A 24,508-nucleotide genomic window follows, 5' to 3' on the forward strand; every position below is an offset into this window, starting at 1 on the left:
CTACGCACGCATGGACACTGTTGAATGTACCATCATTGTGGAGCTAGCATTAATTTAGCAATGAATACTGACACCACAATGACAGTTGTATATGTGTGCGATAGGTGTGTTGTGCTCGTGTGTCCCCAGCCATGTGTGCACAATTCTCTCCTCGACATGTGCATGTCACAGTAATTTAAAAAAATTACTATGACATGTCTGCCCTTCAGTGGTTCTGACGTCCTGTGCAGTGCCCAACCAACATACCCTGGCAATATGGAGTCCCTACCTACGAGTCCGATGATGGGGAGGTCATGCTTTCTCCGTGGGTCAGTGGCATTAGCGATGGCAGGTCCAGTCATGTCCAGATGAAAACAGAAATGGAATCAGGAAAAAAGGTGAGTTTGCACCCACTTCCCCCTGCAAATGGCCAACTCAGAATTAGAGGTCAGACAGCCACTTTTTTGTTGGCGGTAAGGCACATCCAAATCTGCACGGCAGTAAGGATGCCTAGGTTCCTGCCAGCATCCACTGTCCCCTTTCCCACTGTCGACGCGGGCACTGTTTCTTGGCGGAGACAGTGGTTCAAATGAAGGCTTTTGGCTATGGGACCGCTAATATCTAAATGCGGAGGGCAGACCATCAAGGCGGTAGGCAGATCATCGTGGTGACGGACTGTTTTCAGTCGAAAAGTCAATGGTGGCACTGTTACCACCAACATCTAAATCAGGCCCTATGTCAGCTGGTCAAACCAGTCACTGGATTTTTAATTTCCACACCCACTAGTGTATTCTCTGACTAACATGCTGTACTCTCTTGCCCTACTGCCAGACTCATTGCATCTCTAGTAATGCTCAGTAGATCCTAGGTTATACTTTGTACAAACCAGCTATGATCTACACTAAGGGCACACTCTGTGTCCCCCCAGTTCATTATATAAACACAGCAACATATTCCACACAGTCAGTTAATATGGATTCAATGAGACAGAGAGGGAGTGTTGGAAAATGGATTATTGGTAAGCGTAGGTAAGTACCCACACGTAGCAATAGGCCACTAACCTCCACTTAGGTCCAGTTAGGTTTCAATAAATTAAACCCAGCTCAACCCTTGGTAGCTTGGCAACGAGCGCCAAGGCTTAGCTTAGGAGACAAGTGTTTAAAGCATTTAAAAATCACAAAACAGTAAATAAGTAAAACACAAAACACAATAAAAATCCAACACCACTTTATGGACATAGATTATGTTTTCATCTCTAAAATGAAATCAAAATGATTAATATCAGATAAGGGGAACCAGAGATATGAATTATTTGAGAATTAATGTTTTTAGCGCATAGAAGCAACTAGCGCTCAAAGGGTTAAAAAGGGTCACACTGGAAAAGGGACAAAGTCCAGAGTTCAGGCCACCCACTAGGTAACACTGTCACACTTTCAGAAGTGTTTCTTGATTCAGGAAAGTGGTCCACAGCACAAGCCACAGGTTGAGAGGCTCTGGTTTGCCTCTTGGGGTCTGGCACTACAAGTCCCACAATGCATCTCTTCAACTTATGGAGTTGCTCCAAACATCTATAAACTTCTGGATCTTCTTCCAGAGGTCCTTTTTGGATCTGTGAAGTGTCCACAACTTGAAACAACGTTCCAGAAGCTCTGAGTTGCTCCTTGGGAGTTGGGACTACAATTCCCAGAATGCATCTGGTCAGAATCCTCAAATAGCCACTGGATGCTGGTTAGCTGGGCTCTGCTTGCAGGACTTGATGCAGCAGACTCTGGGCTGCTCATTTGTACCTGTAGCAAACAGGGAGTCCCTTCTTGAAGGAGTACAAGACAGGCAAAGGCCTTTTAGTGGGGAAGCCCAAGTGTGCAGCTGGTGCAGTCATTCAGAGTGCGGTGTCCAGGTGCAGGTCAGGGGTCCAGCAGGGCAGTCCTTCTTCTATTTGCCTTGTTCCTTGTAGGGATCTGGTAGGGATCTGAGGTGTGGGTGCAGCTCTGCCATATTTATCCTTGCTCCTGGGTAAAAAACAGGGGGGTCCTGGTTCTCCAATCAGGCGCAGGGTCCTTCACCCTGTGATGACCGCTTCCTGGGAAGTGTGGCAAAAAACAATCCCAGGGAGCAACATTCCTCAAAAATCCATCATGGCTGACACTGATTTTTGGAGGTTACTCCTGGCTGAGCCAGCCCACTGGTGTGGCTAAAAAATCTTAAACACTCCCTTCTCTTGCCCTCTCCTAATCTAATCAGGAGGGCACCTAATTGTCTGGGTTTGCTGTATGTGAGGGAGGTGCTGGGTTGCTCCAAATGTCCTTCCCTGCCTCTGAAGACCAGTATGGCAGCCCTCCCCTCTTCCTGCTTCTCCATCTGCTGAGGGAAGTTCTTCTTCCCAGGCACATTATTTTGTGTTGTTCAGCCCAGGCTACTTCACACCTCATCAAGTCAGCCTGGCCAGGCTGCCAGAGGCTGGCCAATCAGAGCAGAGCACTACAGGGCTGAAATTGGCAACTTTTTAGGTAGAGTTTAAAACTCTTTACCTGAACAAGTTATATTAAATCCAACAATTGTAAGTTGTGGGATTAATTATAACAATTAATTTGATAGCAAACTTGAGGTATCTGATACTTAAGGGGACTTTTTTGAATTAAAATAAAGTCTTGCAATTCTAGCCTATGGAGGTCCTTCACTACAATGAGGGAACAACAAATATGGCTGTTTTACCTCAGCAGGGCTTATAAAACTATTTTTATAAGGTCCCTGCTTAGCGTTACATGGCACCCAGCCCTAGGGGCACATAGGACACACCTTAGGGGTGACTTATATCTAAAAATAAAGTAGTTTAAGACTTTGGAAATATTTTTAATTCGAAAGTCAAATTTGCATGTAACTTTAATTTAAAAGCAGCCAGCAAGGCAGGCCTGCTTTAATATGACACTGGGCACCTCAGCAGTGCACCTATGGGTGCACTACCTATGGTGGGGTCCCTAAACCTACATGCCCTACCATATACAAGGGACTTATAGGTAGGCTGACATAGCCAATTATAATTAGCCTAATTTGCATACAGATTTTACACGGAGAACGGGCCCTGGGACTGGTTAAAAGTACCCAGGGCACCATCAGAGTCAGGAAAACAACAGCAAAAAGTGTTTTCTCACAGGGAGAACATGCCTGTATGTGGAGAGTGAGTCAATTGTGGTAGCAAGGGAAGGGCGAACTGGAGGGGTACTGGAAATACCAATTGTATTGAGAATGATGAGAGATCTACATAGAAAAGAAAAGGGGTTTTAAGGGTCTAGTGTAGGTCAAAAGGAGAAACATGGAACCCTTTATATTGCTGTTGGATGCCCCAGTGAGTACAAAGATTGATAATACCTTTGTGGTGTCAATGAATGCGTTGACACCAGTAAAGTTAAACACTCATTTCTATCCTATGAAACACGCATGAGGGAGGGATAGTTTGTAGAACTGCCCTCTGACTTGAGTCACAATTAAATTATCTCTTCTTTAAGATATTTCAAATATGCTAAAGATGACAATGATGGTATTAAAACTGAACAAAACCTGCACTTAAGCCATGACTCAAAGTTGCCTCTTGCTGCCACTTAATAAATTAATCCAAAAGACTTTAGATTGTTCTTGTACTTTGTGGAAGGAGCCCAATGTATCAGCATCCACTCAAAGTAATGGCAATGTCTGGTTGACAGGGATTCACTTTGAGATGTCAACATCTGTTTTATGTTGCTTTTCACAGATTCCCTGTTAAGCACATTAATGTCGATCCCACGGCAGTGAATGGGAAAAGCCATTTTGTTCCTCACTCATGGAAACCCTTTGGGTCTCAAGAGACAACATTTCCAAAGCCATCATCATTTTCAAAGGAGTGGTAGACCTTAGGCATCAAAGTGTGGCAGGCACCATAGTTTCATTGCTATATTGAACTCCCAAATACAGCTAACAAGTAGTCATGAAGGTCAGTCTTGAACTTCACCTTTGCACATTTGTTGCAATGTTAACTGTAAAATAACGTTTTGCTCACCAATGGAGGGAAAACAATACCAAAAAGGTAATTAAATTCCAAAAGGTGTGACACATGGAAGAGGACAAATACTGAAGGGGCAAGGCAAGACAGCACCATTTATGTACTAGGGTGTGATGAGATCTTGTCACAGTTTACCAATACTAGTGCAACACCTTAGGACATAAGTAGTAACTCACAGCATAATGACAGTCTGAAATACTTTACAGGACTTTAGGTCATCCCTTGGAAATTTGAGAGAAAGTATCAATGAAATGGAATAAGGAATATGCAGAGAAAAAAAGAATCCATTACAACAGACATTATCCTATTTAGTAGCAAAAGCACATTATATTTCCACCTAAAATGCCTCTCGCCTAAAATGCTTCACAAACTTGCTAAAAAACATATTTCCCAAATACATAAAATGATCCATTTAATCTCCCCGGCAACAAAGTCGGGGAGATCGTATTGATCCCTTTTGACCTCCACCTTTAGAGGCCAAAGGCACCTGAAGAGCAGAAACTCACTGTACATTTTAGACCCTATGTTCAGATTCCCTGACGTCAGACCTTTCCAGGGGTGGAACTTCCTTCAACTGCATTTAGCTTGCTCATTTTTTCCACCTTCAAGAAATGTTTAGAGTTCCACCTCTTCATATTATTTCTAACCTAACAAGGTCATCCATGTAATTAATTACCTCTAAATAGATCTATGTGTGGTAACTCTCTTTCCTTTCTTTTTCGTAGTAAAACTATACTCTGTTTTGTACCTGGTCATGTTATACCATTTTGTTTAGTGAAAAGTGTACTAAAGACATGCGGCACAGGAATGCTTTCATTAAAGAAATTAAATGATAACATAAAGACATTTCAGTTGATTTAATGACCAGCTCCAAGTTAGAATTCCTACCTAGGGATCTTAAGGAAACTACTACATAATTAGGTTGCTCAGAATGTGCATATAAGAGTGATAATGATGAGATAGTACCTGAAGGCAGACAAGACCTTTGAACAGTTATGAATGCAAAACAGAAAAACATATAAAGTGTTTCACCCTGAGATGGTCAAGTTTTCCTTCAAGGAGCTCCAATGTATGAAATTACCTACCACTTGCTTTACAATCAGAAGACTCACATCGCACTTTAGAGGAGCCTTCAAACATAATGGTTTTGATCATCAGTTCATCAACTAACAACTGATGGCGGATTGTCTAGCACCTGAAGAAGCTTTGCTTAAATACACCACATACATTATTCTCACACCCAAATGACAAGCTTTCAACTTATCATTGATGTAAAACATGCAATTATACCTAATATGTGGGTTATTGTTTAAACTAAAATATGAGTTTTGCAGCAGCATCGATGCATGTCTAGTCAGAACCTTATTAAACTTACTAGCTAAGAAACCATGTTTAATAATCATTTTGGTCTGATTGAAGTCTTCCTAATCCTTATCTGAACTAGTATTACGTTTTTAAGTTTGCTTTTTAGTGCTTCTTTTTTATCTTTATAATCAAGGTTTATTGAGCTCAGTTGTCTCCATCTGTAAATATTCCATTTCAACAAACTAATTATAGAATTTCTAGTAAAGCATTGTCTCGAACTAACTCTCATTAGATTCCCAGTGTGTAACTTTGAAACAATGAATTGTAGTTTTATACATTTTATTAAAAGAATACTTACATTTGTAGATGTTGGCTTGCCACTCTTCAGGTTTAGCCCTTTACTGATAAAAGCTGAGTTCTTAAATTTTGGTAATTAGTTTCCAATTTTCACATTAAATATCAGAATATATACTTTTAAAAATACCATTTAGTTACTTATGACTTGTGAACTTCAAATTATATTATTTGATATTCAAAATTACTAAATATTCAAAAGCTTCAATTCTTTGCTTTCCTAAAGCAACACCAAAACAGCTAATATCATACCTGGAAACTAAAATTCTTTAAATATTCTTCATATAGAGGGCTCCAAAGATTAACCCCTCTCCTACCTACCCGGAAACAGGTTGACTTGGGGGAAGGTGTAAAAGGTTTTACGCAAGGTGTACCTGAAAGTAGTTAATACTACTAAGAATAAATCATGAATATGTTAGTCACAGGAAAATATGTTCATATGTACTCTCAAATTGACAGATCATGTCTTTAAGAAATATGCTAATGTTTGTACTCTTCTATCATATTGCATACTGGTATACAGTACAGTGACATCAACTGGGGATAGCTGGTGCAATGGAACTGGAGTAAAAACACTTGGCACTTATGTTTGCTCTGATCTGCAGGCTACAAGGTTGAATTGAATCCTGGCAAGGTCAATTCAAGCTTTGATTCCTTCAAGACTGGTAAATTTAGTGAAGTAAATTGGATAATAGTAACACCTGTTATTTACTGCACACAAAAACAGCAAAAGTTTGGTATTAATCCCTCCATATCATTTAAGTATATATGAACGCCAGAAGGCATTTTCTGTAAGCTCCCTAACACATCATCACATCCCTTATGAACCTGGGCACCACTTTCACATAACGCAAAGCAAAAAGTGTCAGGACGTCAAATGTTTCTCCGGTATTGAAACCTGTGACAAGATATACATCTAGGTGAATGTGCTATCACACTCAGGATTCAAGAATGGTGAGGCTACTCTGTCACCAACATTCTCTGTGCTTGAAAAATATATCTTCTTACATTGCCACTGCAGTGGGACAAGAAGACAGTTGGCCTTCAAAACCCAGTGTGGGGGCCATTGGTTTGCAGAGGTTGCTACTGAACCTGGAACTGTTCAGACCATCATCAACAGGTTAATTTCATGGTCTGGTCACCCTTTTCTTCACAAAGGCTGTTGGTGCAACCGTTGGCTGGATTATGGCCGGGCAACTGACTGTGGCTGAGATAAATTCAAAAATTCCTTCCAGTACTTTATTGTCAGTTACAGTAGACACCCTAAATGCGAGAGGTATACCCAGGTCTGGATCCTATGCTTACTGTGCAACAGGAACCAAGCAATAATGCAAATACAATTCTCAATTAGGCTGATACCGCTCTGTCTATGGGGTTGCTTATGATCCCATCTGGAGGGAAGCCAGCCTGGCAGTTAAGTGGGGACTATTCTTATTGCATCAGGACCAAAGTTTATTTCTATATCGTATGCCTCTGTCTGTCTGTCTGGCTGGCTCAAAGGACTGAAAATGACTGAAATTAATTCAAGTATTCCTTCCATCACTTCGGTTTTTGCTGTTGCTGTACCACAAACCAGTTTGATTTTGAGATACAGCTCTCTACTCCAAAAACAGACTTTTGGGACATACAGTGGGAATTCACCCACTATTTTGCCATCTTTCCCCAAAACACTTAAGTAGGCAGTTAGGCCCCTAAATGGACACTGGACTACAGCGACTTGGAATCTGACTAGTGGTCATCAGTGACACACATTAAGTCAACTGAATATTTAAGGAAACCTAAGGGTGGGTATCTTTTTGTTTGAATGGCGAGTTTTGATGTAGCCATTATTAAAGCTATAGGTATGCACTATTTTAGAGGTGCCTGCATTTATATAAGAGCATCTGTAGGTACCACATAAGGCTAGATCAAAGGAAAATCTAGACACCTAGGTCACTGTCTGTGTATCATCATTCAAAATGTGTCTTCAGCTAAAATACTCAAGAAGAAAATTATCAAACCAACCCAAAGCACTGAGCAATGGCTAACAATGTTCATAGTTTCAATGTTGTAGTTTAGCCTTAGGGAGCCACAAAATCATTTGGGAGTGTGCCTTGTGACGGAATGTATCATGACCTCCTCATTTTCTTTGTGTATCAAATTGTAAGTGTAAGAAAATAGGGTGTTAGTTGAGGGGGATGAGTACCCATGTCTAGTAGTAACCGCAACCCTTGTCAGGTTGAAATCCTCAAAGACCCAATTAACCTGAGTTCAGTCACCTGATAGCTATGGCACAGAGCAGGAGGCTTAACTTTGAAGCGATGTGTAAAATATTTATTCATTACCAAATCAGTAATAAAGTCAAAACAAAACACAAAAAAGATCCCAAACCAATTTAGTAAAATAGAGTACATATTGATCACTAAAATGACACCAAAGGTCCATAGGGAAACTGGGGTTATCGATTTTTAAAGTTTAAGGTTTAAAATAGTGCTTGAAAGTGTTAAGCACTAACTATGGTGTTATGCCATTAATTGTGTTTGACCAATGACTTTGTGTTTCACCATTGCTCATATTAGTTGTTCATTGTTCACCAGTAGCACATTACATGTTGTATACAGTTTAGCTGCCTCTTGGCTTTAACGTGGCATTAGACATTACATTTTGCAATTCAGTTTTGCTGCCTATTGGCTTTAACGTGGAGTTCAACATTGCAGTTGAGACATTGCAGATGAGCTGTGTTTTTCCACATGATAGAACAATCTGGGTTTAACGTGATAAGAGAACATATATTTTGTGTTTACCTCTCTATCCAGCCTGGGAACGAGCGAAGTTTGGAGACTTGGCCACTCTCCAAACTCTTGTTCAGTTCCCCCACTGAGCCAGCATGTTTTGACTCAGAAGCCTGTTAGCAGGCTTTTTACGGTGTCCCTTGGCAGCCGCGAGGGGAATTTTCCAGGAGTTCAGTCAGGAGCAGACGTCAGCTGCCTGACCTCCCGTTTCTGAAATCTCTTTCTCGCAGTTGAACAGGAGTCATCAACTTGCAGGCATAAGAAAGAAGAAGCAGAGTATAGGCCCTACGGTGATGAAATTTTTAGTTTTATTCTTTGCTTTCAAGTTATGCTATAATATAATCACATGTATTTGCTGTGTACCTTGCAATTGAGAATCACTTTGATATATTTTGCTTTCATTGCTGTGACTACTTTTAAACGTGTGCTTCCAACCTACTAACCTTGTGGTGAAGTAATAATAATAAATGTCTTCTTTAAACTAAGAGGTGTATTCCAGAGTTTTGTCAGCTCAGTCATAAGAAAAGGAAAGCAAAACATATGGTCATCTGGTTGCTCTTGACTGGTACAAAGGTGCAAGTTAAGGTCAACCATTATAGAGTGCGGATAGGATACAGAAACCAGGTTTGACCCAGTTGGACGTTTTACCTTTGAACTTGGGGCCTGATTTAGATATCCTTCTAAATCTCATTGAATATAATGGGATTTCAATTTCAGTGGATGGGATATCTGTCACTGTTGTGAAGAAGTAACTCATCTGCCAATATCTAAATCAGGCCCACCGTCTCTTAAATGGAAGTAAAAAATCCTCTGCGGGGTGTAAGGATTTGGGTGCACCTTATGATATGGCAGTCGGGCCTTACTGTGTAGGACACTCTTAAATACCATCTTGGGTCCAGTCAGGTACATTTACTTAAACTGAAGCTTAACCCTGGGTAGCTGTGGCTGACAGCTGTAAGGCTTAGAAAAAAAACAATGTGTAAAGCATATTGCAGCACCAAACATGGAAATAAAAAAGCAACAACATGCAAAAGAAAGAAGACAGGAATCCATAAAAATTGATTATATTTTTATGAATTCTTAGAACCTTGATGAACTAAATCCACTGGAGGGTTTTGGAGATAGAGATTTGTGAAGATATTATCACTTTTAAATGAAACCACAAACAAGCGTTCGTGAACAAAAACTTTGGAAACTTTGGAAAAGTTTGAACCAGTTTGGCTACTCCGGCCTGAGCTGGGGGACCAATTCCAGCAGGACAGAGGTCTGATAGGCCAAAGTGGACACTCTGGACAGTCACCTGGCCACCAGAGCCTTTTTGAAGCAAACTCCAAACTTTACAGGACAACCACCATAGGCGACAATAAAGTGGTCCTGATGCTGAGGGATACAGGAAAAAGATACTCAAAGGATGCTCTGGTTGTGGTGGAGTTGGCAGAGTGCCTTTTTGAGTGCTCCTCGGTCCATCAGTGATGGTCAGCGAACTTGGCAACAGAGATCGAGGTCCCTTGAATTCCTCTGCTTTGCAGTAGCAGGCCAGCCAATGCTGCGCTGCTGGTCAGTCTGCACCACTCTTTGTGCAGGTTCAGACCTCTCTCTGATTCCAGCATGGTCTCAAGGTCAGAGTGCCAGGGGTGCCATATTTATCCTAGGAAAGTGTCCTGAGGGGAACATGCAATCACTAGCCAATGGGCTACTTAGTCCCCTCCTACCTAGTGATGATTTTCCAGTGATGTGCGGTGTATGGCTACTTCAGAGTGCCACATTCTTGCCCCTTTCAATATGGCATGACCCTTCCTTGGTCATTAGGAGCTTGGTAGCCCACTATGGGGGTGTGGCTACCAGAGGGCTACACAACCCCAGTAGAACCGACTTGGGGACAAGGTTTCTCTCCTTGACTCTGTCTCTATTTTGTTAGCAGGAACAAAAGGCATCCTGCTCAAGGGTGTTGGCACTACTTTCCTTACAAAGGCAGCGTCACTTTTAAAATTCACCTTTTGGGCAAACACCCTGAGTGGCCATCGTGGGGGAGGAGGTGACAACTCTCCATGGCAAATCCCTTTGTTACTGTGCTGGGTAGTCATTCACACGTCTCCCAGAACCCTGTCTGTGTGCAAGGGCCTTTGTGAGGCCGCTGGGCTAGCTGAAGCACAGAGTGACAACTTTCTAAATGTTGCTTACCTTTAATACTGGTATTAAATTCGACCCGGGCATCAGACCAGTTCTAATGCCACAATTATTTTGATACCTTACATGACTCAGTTTTATAGTGCAATTCAGGGTTGGGATGCCAAAAGGGTACCCTGTGTTATCAATGGGGCTACTTATGTTATCTACAGCAACAAGACAATTTGGAAGTGTTGCTGTTAAGACATATCAAATGTATATGTCTTATGTAACAAGATACAGCTCCCTGCCATAGGACTCTGTAGGCCTTCCCTAGGGGAGACTTACATATAGTGTTAAGGGATAGAGTGGCTTTCCCATTGAAGTGAATGGAAAACTGGCAGTGAAAACACTGTCCTTCCAGTCTGCAGTGGCAGGCTGGGGGGCATTTTATACCTTGCCACACACAGGGTGACACAAATAGTGCTGCAGCGCTGAGTAGACATTCTTCCTTACATGCCCTGGGTAGCACATAGTAGGGACTTATAAGTAATTCAGTCCGTGCCTACTGGGTGTATGCAACTCAGCATGTAATTTGTATAGGGTAATGAGGTCTGGCTAGCAGGCCCCAGTGCACTCTCAGAGCACATTCTTTCTTACATGCCCTTGGTAGCATATACTAGTGACTTATAAGTAAGTCAGTCCTTCCCTACTGGGTGTATGCAACTCGACATGCAATTTGTATAGGGTATTGAGGTCTGGCTAGCAGGCCTCAGTGCACCGTCAGAGTTAAAAAACAAGCAGCATCCGTCTACAAATGTGAGGTAAACATGCAAAAAGAGGCATTTCTTAACAAGGGGTAAGCAGCATGGCTGTGGCCAAAGAGGGTTCGATGTCACCAGATAGCCTCTGGATGAAGGTTCAGTGAAGCTATTGATTTTTGGTGGCAAAACAACTAAGAAAGGGAGAAATGTGAACTTCACGCCCAAAGAAGCTCCCTCGCCAGCCAGATACTTTTGGTGCCCTTGCCCAGTGAACATTTCTTCCATCTGACTTAGTCACTATTTTGGAACTCGGCAAGGCTGCAGGCTGGAAATAAAGAGGGTTCCATAAGGCTGGATACCTTCTCCACAAGGTCCTGCTCAATCAGATTTGCATCTGCATCTACAGAAAAGCTGGAAGTGGGAGTAGATTAAATCTTTGGCCCATTGCAATGCACCTTTGTCAGATCGGCTGGGCAGGTTGGTCTTAGTGGCCAGAGGTACTTGGACCCAAAAGGTTTTTAAATGATAGGTTTCATGTAAAGATAGGAGGAGTACACTTGCATACCAATCGGAGATACAGGACCTTGGGGACAGAACTTAGAGGTCAACACTCACTCTAGTATATCCGAGCAGCAGGGTCCAGGGCAAGTTGAATTGGAATTGGTCAGCTAGGCAGTTGCAGAAAAGATCTCTTGTAGCTTGTGTCCCTGTAGCTTGAACAGGTTATCCTTATAACCCCTTAGTGAGTCAACTTCCTTGTCTTGGGTACACGATGGAGAGCAGGTCCATTCTTCTAGGGTCTTATCTAGCCAGAGGCAGAAGGTCCAGCCTTCTTCTGTTCTTCTACAGGTCTAGAAACTGTTCTGAGTAGGGCACCATGGGTGTCACATTAATGCCTTGCACCAGCCTGTGGGTGAGGGTGACTCATGGCCCCTTACTAATCAATAGGGTAAAAGTTCCCAGGGCCAATCCTACCCACTTTTGCAGCACTTCCTGTGTGCCCTACTGCAAACTATCCCGTTGGGTCCCTCACTGACTAAATCCAAGATAGTGAAACCCGCCTACCCTTGTGCAGAGCCTATGTGCCCACCCCAGAAAGGTGGTCAGGGAAATGAGCTACTTCTCATTCATGGTCACTCTAAACCAGTCCACGGGGCAGCTCCTCTTCCAATCTGATTGGTGACTGTCTGGCTGGCAAAACAAAGAAGGGTCCTGCCCAGGTGCCAGCTAATATTTGCCTCTGAGAAGGTAGGTCTCTTTGAAGTTAATCAAGTTCCTGGGAACAGCCTAGGTGATCACCCTGTCACAAAACAGGACATTTCCCTACACCCAAGACCTTTTTCTCATCTCTGGGACAAAACTCACACCTCATCAAGGGAGCTATTCGGCTCCAGAGTGACAGAGCTCATGCAAATAGGTCTTCATGGGTTTTAGGCAGAGAAAGGGTATCTTTCTAAAACTACCTTTACCAAAATACGTATTACAAATCCGATTTCAAAAAGTCTAAAAATGAAATTTGTAGCTGCTTCCTAGCTGGAGATGATATTAAATTTAATATACTATTCCAATGCTTTCCTATGAGGCAAAGAACACTGTTACAAAGAAAATAGCTTTAGAGGCCTTCTCACTGTAAGGACATGTTTGCATATCCTACTTTTAAAAGCAATGCATCCTGTCTTTTTTGCTTCCTAGCTGGAGATACCATTAAATTTAATATAATATTCCAATGATTTCCTATGAGGCAACCACCCCTGTTACAAGGAAAATGGCTTTAAGGGCCTTTTCACTGTAAGGACATGTTTGCATATCGTACTTTTAAAAATAATGCACCCTGCCTTTTTTGGAGTAAGGCTACATAGAAGTGACATATATAGATTATGGGGGTCATTATGACCCCGGCGGTCGGTGGTATTGTCGCCAACAGGCTGGTGGTACATACCGCCACATTACGACTTTGGCGGGTTGGCTAAAGCCAACCCGCCAATCTACCACTCTGACCGCCATGGCGGTAGCAGCCGCCGGGCTGGAGATAAGAATCTCAGCCATTTTGACCCTGCCTACCGCCATGGTTTTCACGCATGCATCAATTCATTCATGCACACATCTGCACCACATTCACACAGACATACAGACACACATTTGCATATCCATACTTAGGCGCATTCTCACACATGCATACACACACGCAAACAACACTACATATACATTTGCATTCACGCATACACTCACACACTCATGCACACACACATACACAACACCCCCCACCACCCTTCCCTGTCAGAAACCCGACCTACCTGGATCCAGGGGATCTTCCGGCGGGGACGGGGCGCTGCTACTGTCAGCAGCGCCCGCCAGCAGAACACAGGCAGGCAGTATTATTTTTCATAATAAGGCTGGCGGTGGTCTACTGGCGTGGTGCTGCTGGTGGTAGCAGCGCCACCTTAACACCGTCCACCAGCATGACCACAGCCGGATTTCCGCCCTTCTTGTGGCGGAAATCCGGCTGTGGTCATATTATGGCGGATGGATTTTAGCCGCAGTGACGGTCTTTTGGCGGCTGTTGACGCGGCAGTAGGCGGTACTTACCACCAATGTCGTAATGTAGGCCTATGTCTTTAAAAGGAAAGTTTAGGTGTTTTCTAAAGGGTTTTTGACAGGTTGAATTGCAGTTTAAAACAGCACAGTCAAACTACCCATGGTAGGCCTGCAGTCATATTCACACTGTCACTGTAGTGGGTGGCACAATGGGTGCTGCAATCCACTTGTGATAATTAACATACAGGCCTTGAGTACACTTGTGCACCATGCACTAGAGACTCATAGGTAAGTTATATTTGCCAATCAGAGGTTTGCGAATTTCATCATGATAAAAGGAGGAACACAGGCACTTTACCACTGGTTAGGAAGAGTAAAGGGTGCATGGTACTATGGCAAGTAAAACGGTCAAGGAAAAGAATCTAGGGGTACAGCCTATAATAGATGGTCATTTCCAACATATAATATTTTACTCACCTGCAATTACACATATTTTCTTTTTAGAAAAAGACACACAGAAGTGTTACCCATTATGGCTTACTGATTCCTAGTCTGTAAATCCCTCACCTCAACGAGTAAATGTTGACTGCTTGGCCTCACTACGCTGAGAGCCCAGTGGCTAAACGTAATCTCATGGACACCCACTCTGCAGCAAAACAGTTTTAAACAAATGTATCCCAAAATGATAAGGCCCAGTCATGTCTGACTGCCAAAGAAAAGTCCTTACAGGCCAATGTCATAGGATGACAGAGGAACATTCAGAAATCTACTAGTTTAGCTGTGCGTTGTCACCATACCTATAACAATTCCACATGAAGTGCATTTAAGATGTGCATTTTTAATTGCATTACCATTTTTGGCATACCTGTGCAGACCTACAAAATTAATCAAGTTACCATACAGATAATGCACAAATAAAACAATACATATGGTATCATTCTCATTGCTCCATTCGAGTCATGTTCAAAAACAATGGGGAAACACAGTTTTCACACGTTATGGGACTGTTTTGTATCCAATTCAAGTTTCGCTTTGTTCAATGGAGATTAATTTGGATAAACGGTCACAAGGAATCCGTCACCAGTAGCATCCGTTGTAAACAACAAAAATACGCTAGAAACAGCGGGAACACAAAAAGACAAGTTGACCTCACATTTACAGCAGTTAACATGGACTTGGCTATTCTTACCTTCTGTAAAGCATGCCTCGGGTTCAAGATTATCCTCCTGTTCTATATCTGGCTCTTTCTCCACTTCTAGTGGTACACCATTGGCTAATCCGGGGGGCCTCATGTCCACCGTGCTACCTTCGGATGCACTTGATGAGTTCAACTTCTGTAAATAAATCCGCGACAGCACAGGCTATTACCACCACGTTTATTTTGGATGCTTGTTCGCGTTTTAGTAAATGTAGCTTGCATATTTCCCCACTCAACGGGGTTACTGCTGTGCACGCTTACCATGTCTTACTCTATTTAAAAAATGAGATGTCTGGTTGTTTACTATTTATAAGGTCACAAAATTAGAAATACAGCAGCACCAATTTGAGTGAACCTGTTACAGTGAGACTGAAGAGCAGACGAATCCATGCTCTATGCAGGCATGCGTAGTTTAAAATGATAAAAATACAGTCTAGGTGATAATTCCTTTACATCATTTTTGAAAGATTATTTAACTATTTAAAATGCGTTGCAATGCATGTAGGTCACTATGGCTCGGAAGTAGCTTTTTTAAACGAAGAACGTCAAATCTTTCCAACATTATGACCAAACCAATAGCAAGCAACGCAAATACATGCCTATGTTTATGCAAAATGTTAGTTTATTTTTCTGTACTGTGGTGGAGTGTGCAAACATACTGTTCTTCAAATTTCATTGCAGTTAAGATGAGAGTATACATTATCAGTTTTTAGGAAATCATCTGCACATTAAAAAAATCAGAAAATATATTAAACAAACGCCTCAGAGCAGCAGACACCAGGTTGCATAATTTTTTTATCAATGCACTTTTTTGAAATTGTGCATTTGTAAACTACTTGTTACTGTAATACACATGCCTGTCCAGATTTTTCAGAGTGAACAATTTTTTGTTATACACTGTCTGAAAATGTTTTGGATTAGTCAACTGCAATACACTGCAAGTAACATTCGCTTTTTCAGATTACGTTAAATTTGGGGAAACTCGGCATCGAGATTTCGACAGCACTCTTTTTATGTTGAACAATGGACAAGTAGGGGTACCACTCGATATCAAGGTAGTTTTGATCATCGCATTCTTAATCAGCATTCTCTGACCTCATTACAATGTTATAACCACCTAATGTATAACATCAGCAATGGCTGCATTCATAAACGGCGAACGTACAAAAGAAATGACGTCAACAAATCCAAAATGCACTGTAATGAAGAGTTAAACATAGACTGGTGCTCAATAGTTGTATTCTGCTAAGATGCTTTCTGTACCTGGTTTACATTCATATCCATCTGTCCTAAAAAGGGTATCAACATCATATGCTCGTTCAGACGAGTGCAGTTTTCTCAAAGCAATGACGAGTAGCTTGCAATGTGCATTAGATTGTCAAATTGAAGGGAAACAAAGATGAACGCATGTAAAGACATTTCACACATCTAAACTTGCCAAGAGACGCCAAATCTTATTTAATAGTTCCAGAACGAAGTGAAGTGTGAAGCCGCAGGAAAGGCGTATACATGCATTTCCAGTGACCATCGTGGGAAGGCAACTTAAGACAGTTTTGTCACATCTTAATAAGTCTTTCTGCAATTACACTGCCACATCTTCCAAATGCTTGTGAGTTGTTCTGGGTCTCCATTATGATACCGTGTCAATAACTGATGTTGCTAGATGGATTCACTGTACTCTTTTCACTGGCACTAAAATGCTATTTCTTTCGCCAGGCATGCAGTGGAGGGCTGGAAACTCCTCCTACAGTAGTAGGATGTTCCTATCATGACATCTTAGAACTGTTATTCCAAATTGTTCTACAAAAAAATAAAGAAACTAGCAAACGGAGCTGGGGTTTTCAATGGAGAGAAATGTTCTGCTTTCTACCAAATCAAACGGGCGGAATGGGTTTGAAAACAATGGCTGAGCGGTCTTCTCTTTACTACTACAAAGGTAGGGCTCTTGAACTGAACCCTATGGGGTTGTGGTTGAGTGTAGGTAACTAATGCGCATAGACGGCCTAATAACATCAAACTGCAACTGAATAGTTTTGTCATTACCTACCATGGTTTCTTCATCTCTGGAAACAGATACCCTAAACATACACAGAAACAACATGATGATAATCTTTCAAAGTGCAGACATGAACTTATGCAAGCTGCGCATTTTGGAGCAAACTGGAGGAAGTACCGAACAGCTGTGTTGCAGCGCTGGTTGGCATAAATCCACTACAGGTATCCTTTTGTAGTAAACTTAAACTCTGCCACTATAAACAGAAGGGCGATCTTCTTATCTCGGTACTGCAGAAACCTAGACGTCTATGTTTTACTACAATGTGGGGAAATGATCATGCCTTGTAAAAAGGGCATTTCAAGGCAAGGAGATATATATATGTACACAGCGGTAGAGACACCTATGTAAAAGAGCAATCTCACAATTCTATGGCAGTTAACTGATTCCAAACGCAATAGAGGACTACGGTTTTATGAGCTAGTTACTTCTCAACAGCAACAGAAAGCATATTATAGCCAGGACATGTAACTGTAATTCATGATTTACTACCAAGAAAGCAACATTGAGTTATCTGAAGCAAAACAATCTACATGCTGAAAACCATTCAATTGGGATGCAATTAGATAAGAATGGCACAACCTTGAAAATCGGAGATCCATTATAATGTGACTGGAAACAACCTTTTCCTCAGCATACAACTCAAAAGCATACTGTGTGACTAAAGTAAGTCGAGTGAAGTTGGATAAAGCTGATAATTGTATCTCAAAAGGATCAATCATATTTACCAGCACGGCATTAGAGTGTGCTATCCACAAATTTAAAGCACTAGTGGTTTGAACTATTCATTCCATTTTCTTGCTGTCTTTCTTTGTGGATCATGGAGAAGGGATCAAGAGGAAGTGGGTTCTTCTCTTGGCTAATGTCCAACAAAAGAGTTTGAAAGAACCTGATTCAGTAACAGTGGCTACTTGGGTGGAGACTTATATCTTTAATGCTGCCTCTGAGGACATGCTGAGGTTGAGGCTGGCATGAAGAAAGTTTGCAAATTTAGCTATAAATCCTGACACGAAACACACAATGCCCTTAGAAACTGGGGCCAGTTTTAAGGTCTCAAAAATGAGGAAAGTGGACATGGGTTAAAGACAGTTAGATGTTCAAGCACTCTACTGCAATCTTAAGAAGACTCCTATCTCTCCTTTACTCATCCCAAGCCTCATCCTATTACTATAAAATAAAATTACAAGTACAATTAAAAAATGTCTCTAAAGGATGACACACCACTGGGAGGAGATTGTATAAATCATCCATCATCTTTATCAGAATTAAAATTTAGGCCAGTATGAAATGGCCAATATTATCATGAGCACTTAGATACAGTGGAGGTGCAAAAACTGGTCCGTCGACAGTGGTCTCAGTCTTATATTGGTGCTATGAGGCCTCTCTGTGAACATGAAACTCAATGCTGAATGGAGATGACAGAAGAAGTAAAACTTGAAGCCACCCCTAGTGATCCCAAGTGATATCAGAAGGCTTCTAAATCAAATCCAATTGCAGAGATGATTGAAAGTAAAACTATGGACTGGAATGTGGCCTTTGTTTTTTATTAATTCTTAACAGATAGCTGAGTTTCTACAAATTATTTTTAAGAATGTTCCAGGATTCAAGCAGAACAGAGTTTCACACTCTAACGGAGGTCACATAGCAAATAGCCTATAATTGAGAACGAATGTAATCAGAGGAAACGTCAGACCAACCTGAAAATTATCAGTTTTCTCAGTGGTTCAATATTGTGAACAAAGAAGTTAACATTAAATGATTGCATTTCACAAACAGTGAAAATAAAGGGTGAGCAATTTGAAGAGTGCTGCAATAATCATGTACTAAAATTGATATGCCATTCTGGAATCTTTACAGACAAAACTGTCCTCCCAACTTCACATGCTGGTGAAAGAGTAGGAAGAGTTATTAAAGAAATAAAACTGTTGATCTCTGAACGTTTGTGGATATATGAAATATAATTGCCCATACATATCAATGTCAGAGCTTTTTGTGGTTCTGAACGGAACCACAAGATGACAGAGCCTTTCATCAATAATAAATATTTATGCAATTTGAACAGTAAAACAAAGGAAATGTACACGTTGTGCACACCAATCATCTGATATAACACATAACATTTAATATCCAGTCCTGAAAACAATCTGCAGCATTTTCCCCTTTAAAACAGAAATCTTTTTCTGGATGCATAAAATGAAAATTATCGTTTCAAAATATATTCTCCCAAAATTAAAGGAAACTCAAAATGCAGAGTTTACTCAGTAGTGTGTAGAGTAACTTTCTCAACGCATGAACAAAAGGAGTGAAGTGCTATGGGACTCTGAGTGCTACAGTGAGCAATACTTAATATCAGCAGGTCTAAATAAAAAAAAAACTCCGCAATAAAATGCTTCCAAAGTACAATAAGAATTTAGAAATGAGTTTAGAAAGAAAGAATAAAAGCAAGACCAGTCTACCAATTTATTTAGTCAAAATTATGAGTGCTTCTATCAATTATAAAAATAATATCTTTTGAATCTAAAATCCTTGTCAAACTAACTGGACTGTTGTGAAACACTTTAGGTTTCTTCTTGTGACAATGAATATCAACAAATACACTAAGACACTACTTTTACAGAAATGAATTTGGCAGAAAGCATGCATTTCTATTCAATATCTTTAACCCAAACAATGCTACAAATGATGTATCATGCTCAAAAGTACAAAGGTAACATTTTAAATTAACAATATGTTGGTGTGCCTCTGATTAGTTAATGATCAAAACCACAATTAGTTCCCAAAAATGCTCTTTATCAGAAGGAATTCTACTTTTAGAACTGAGTCACAAGGGACATTAAAAATGTTGAATAGTTTGTGATAATGTGTAATTTTTTGGTATGCTTCAGTATTCCAAATTGTTTTTCTGATATGGCGTCCAGCCACCTATTCTCATTCAACACTTGACAGAATTCACTTTTTACAATTTTTAACAAAATGTGAATGTTTCTGCATTAAGATTATAAACGGGGCAAGTATATATTACTGTGAAGAAGCAAAAATTAATCACAATTCTCAACGAGATTCAGGACCAGATTCATAGAAGGTTGTTGTTAAGTCTTTTGCTTCGATATATTCTTAGAACAAATCTAATTTATTTATATATAGGAGTAGGAAAATCTTCTTTTGTACACTTCAGGTTAATTTGATGTTTGACAAGAACACAGGGAACCAAAAACATACAGCAGTTCTTTCTGCCCATAGATGTTATTTACAGTGCTAGTAAAGAGCAAAACTGTGGTAGCAACTACCTATCTATAAAATACATCAATGGCTGTTATGCACTTGTTAATGTCAAATCTGATGACAATTCTGCAGGCAAATGAAAACAGGAAGTGCTTATAAGAAGTTCTAGAAATGTTTAGCACCCAACTCTGAAAGAATTTCAATCAATCAATCAAACATCAACATTCTGATCAAAATAGGGCAGATTAGCATTTGAGTATTATGTTTACTTAATAAATGGCTAACACAAGTCATTATATTTTCCTCTCATAGCTCATGTTCTGCAAACAGTTTGGCTTTGACACACTCAGTTCCAGTATTTTATTGTACATTGATTAATCAAGCCCTATACCTTTAAACTGTACTGGACTCTAGACACCCATATTAAGCAGTAAACATTTATAAATGCTGCCATTAGTATTTTAAAGTCTTACAAGCAACTAAGGGAGCATTCACAATCCTCCAGAAAGATGTTTTCGTTTAAATCAGGGAAATGGTAAGCTTGAATAACTGAAGATAAGTGTGACTCAAAACTATGTATTCTTCCTATAGGAATGCAGACAGTTTTCATTGTTCAATTAATTACGAAGTAATGTAAATTCTAAGATCTTCAACGTTTATTAATGATTGGTTGTACTCAAGAGCAATAACAAATTAAAAAGGTGTGCACAATTATAAATCTTTGAAAGAGTATGTCTGCTCCCTTAGATTAAATCAAACATTGGTATATATCTGCAAAATGCAGATTTAAATTGAACCCTCTGAACAGCATGCACATTATGTTGTTAAAAGAATGCTTAAATGAAAATCGGGGATGATACAGCTGGATCACCGAAAATGCAAGGGTTTCCAACTATTCCTGACCATGCTGTGATGTGATTCCAGCTACTCAAATTTAGGTAAAAGGTGTGCATGTCTTATTGTATTGCAATGGACAGGCAAGGAACATAGCTGAGTTTCATGCAGGCCAGTCAAAATGTATTGTAGTCATACACAATTTGTTTGGTTAACCTTTGTAAAAGTGCTGGCACGCTGCTCTGGCTTGTTAAAAACAAGCAATTCATTCTTGATTACTCCAGGGTGGGTTTAATCCTGTGAGAAGTAGGAAGGGTAAGCATTTAAGGTGAAAATACCAAACTTCCAGCATGAGTCCTGGAAATCATCATTTGAAGAGACACTCCACATATTTGCAAGCCTTACCAAAGTCATCTTAGCATTAGATTGTGAGTGGGGAATTGGAGACAGAAAAACAAAGACACAAATGTGAAATTTAGACTGCCCTCAAGTAACATGGCAACTTAGAAAACACAGAACAAATTTAGGTGTAATGGATACATTTAAAATGTGGCTCTAAGCCCTAAAAGAACAATGAACCACACACATATTGACAAGGCAAAAGTAGGTTTATGAAACATAATAGAATCCATAGCTAAACATTTAATTGGATTGAAAATAATTGTCTTTTGCATAAATACTACAAAGTAATACCAATCATGATAAAGTGAGACCACAAATGGTAAACAAATTATAAAGTTAGCAAGAACTTCACATATGCTGTCCCAAAAGTATATATTTGTATCAGGATCTCAGTTACTATGTGATTGCTGTTTTTCACCTAGTGTTTCAACACTATTCTCTTCTCTGTTGCACTGGTTTAACCCTGAACATAAATCACTTTGTGGATCCGCCATGATCGGGTTGACTGTTTTGATTTGCAAATAAGGATATCATGTTGATTTTTGTATAACTTGGTACTGCCTTTTTAGTGATTTTTGTATAACTTGGTACTGCCTTTTTAGTGGTTTTATGTTCAAATCACATCAGAAAAGTGATGTATTTATCTTCAGTTTCCCAATATAAATCCATGAACTGGCACACATATTAAATAGCTGTGTTCTGTAGCATAGTTTTTTTATTTGGAAGCATATTTCATAAAATGTTTGCCTATTTTCCAGAATATCCACATATGTTTGAATGATCTGAATAGGACATATGCCAGTGGAAATGTGCTTATATCCAAAGCACTGACACAGTGTTAACATTCTGAGGTTTAAGACATCAATGGTATGTGTCTCTTTTTGTAATAAATGCTGAAGTATATTCTCCTTGGCAGAGCTGCATGCTTGGATTGCATGTTACAATAACGTCTACAGAAATATTGACGGGTATAAACAGCAGTATGCTTCAGAATACCGTACAATACAAAACATATATGTGCTTCTCCTGCAAATCATTAATCTCTGAGTTATAAAAGCTGCAGGCTGTGACCCCAGAGCACTTTTCATTTCTGTCATGGAACTGGGTAATGTAATGTTATTTACAGCACAAAGACTAGACTTGACCACACACTAATGAGTAAGTAGCACTGCCACAACCAAAAAACACAATTTCCTTTTCTGGCCCAGCAGTAAGAATACCAGAATGAATTCCACTGCTGTGCAATCGTCTAAATGATCATGTATTCCTTGATCATGTATTCCGTTGCCCTGTCTAACACTGAAAAATTAATTCAATATTTTAAAAAAATTGACTAATGCACAAGTTGATGTAACTTACCAAGATCACTAAATGTCTGTTTTCTTCAAACAGGGGGGTACGCCCCTCTAAAAGTCCATGATGCTATTTCCAGGGGTTGCAAGTCCCTCAGCACAGTTAGTAAAGCCCTAAGGGAAGGGGAGGAGCTCAGTACAATTCACCAGTGCTTGTAAAGATAGCCTTGTTGTCTGGTGCATTTCCAGGGTGCCTTTAGCACTTCATTCACATTGATAGTAGTGGAGGAAAGTATTGTTCCATCAAGTTAGCACTGGCACCCCTTCCAGAGCAGCAATGCCCAGTGCTAGAATCCTGTGAGACTATTAAATGTTGGCCGCTGCCCAGCACTAGAATCCAGAGGGCATAATAATATAGGCCTACGATAGAGGTTCAAGATGCAAAGGCGATGTGGGGACTCAATATGATATCTTTCAAAAAAGAACACACTTCCTACTGGGGCCTCAGACCAGTTGCACAAGGGAGGGGAGCAGAGGGAAGCAACTCCTGCATGCTGCAGCAAGTTAGCTCAGATAGTTGTAGCAGAGAGAGGGAGACCCTACTGAGGAAAACCTAATAAAGAAAGTGAAGAAACAGATATCAGAGCTGTTCATTTGGGAAACACACAAAAAGAAGCACATCTCAAAGCTGCTGTAGCATGAATAGACAGAATCAGCATATTTGAGCTGTGTTTCTTTACCAAGGGTTGAGATTAAAATACTTTGTTAAATGAAGTACTGTACACACACTGAAAGAAATACAAAATAAAAAGCACTTAGTAAAGAAAAGCAGCTCTGAGATCTGCCTTCTCTGCCTGCCAGTGCAAGCTACGTCTGCTTCAATGGGACTGTGAGTATCATACATACATCTTATTTCACCAAAGTATGGTGGCCGTCAGCTTCCTCGAACTCCATTAACCTGGATCTTATTGATGCCAGATAGCTTATTTGCTCCAAAAGCCTTCCTCACCCACCCCCAAAAATGTCTATTTCTATTAAATTTAATGACATCACTGTCCAGAATACCCGAATTTCTCCTTCCTTGGACTCTCAAAAGAGTGGGAGGTAGGCAGAATGTCTTAACTTTTAAAAGCTATATTTTTATATGTCAGTATTGCAGCTGTTTGATTTCTTAGTTATTTAGGGATAGGTTAGACAGTATTGAAATACAAGACGAAATCACTCCAAAAGTGTCTTTCTGTTTACTCCAGCCTTTATTTATGTACTAAGCATAGCTCACTCCTTCCCACTACCTTTTTCCCATAAAGGTTTGAAGCACAACATGAAAACATTTGGTTCAAAGAGGCAATTGGAAGAAGAAAGTTTGAGGACCTCTGATCTACATTGTGTTTAGAAGTGATCACAATCTCTCAAATGGTAGGATATATCAGAGTTTGACTTTCAAGGCTAGCTGCTCTAGGGAAAGAAAATTAACAGCTACTTTGAGTTTGCTGTTGAAAGCTGAGGACCCCCTGACTAGTATAACAACAGGTGTCTGTTCCTCAGCTTGTGGCACTGAGACGCCCGGTAATGTTCATCAGCTTGGCTGGTACCAAAAAAGATGAAATAAAACACCTGAAATCATGAAGTGACTCCTGATCTTCCCAGCAACACACACTCT

The 24,508-nt window shown here is 40.4% G+C and overlaps 1 protein-coding gene across 2 annotated transcripts in view; it reads right to left on the minus strand.

Annotated features, from left to right (window-relative positions):
• Nucleotides 1-24,508, minus strand: part of LOC138285390 (sodium channel protein type 2 subunit alpha) — a 666,155-nt gene that overhangs the window by 193,501 nt on the left and 448,146 nt on the right. For both annotated transcript variants that reach the window (XM_069225263.1, XM_069225264.1), the window contains exon 20: nucleotides 15,037-15,181. In XM_069225263.1, the coding sequence (XP_069081364.1) occupies nucleotides 15,037-15,181 (145 nt within the window). The remainder of the gene's footprint in view (nucleotides 1-15,036; nucleotides 15,182-24,508) is intronic.

This window comes from Pleurodeles waltl, chromosome 3_1, assembly GCF_031143425.1.
Source record: "Pleurodeles waltl isolate 20211129_DDA chromosome 3_1, aPleWal1.hap1.20221129, whole genome shotgun sequence".
Classification (NCBI taxonomy): domain Eukaryota; kingdom Metazoa; phylum Chordata; class Amphibia; order Caudata; family Salamandridae; genus Pleurodeles; species Pleurodeles waltl.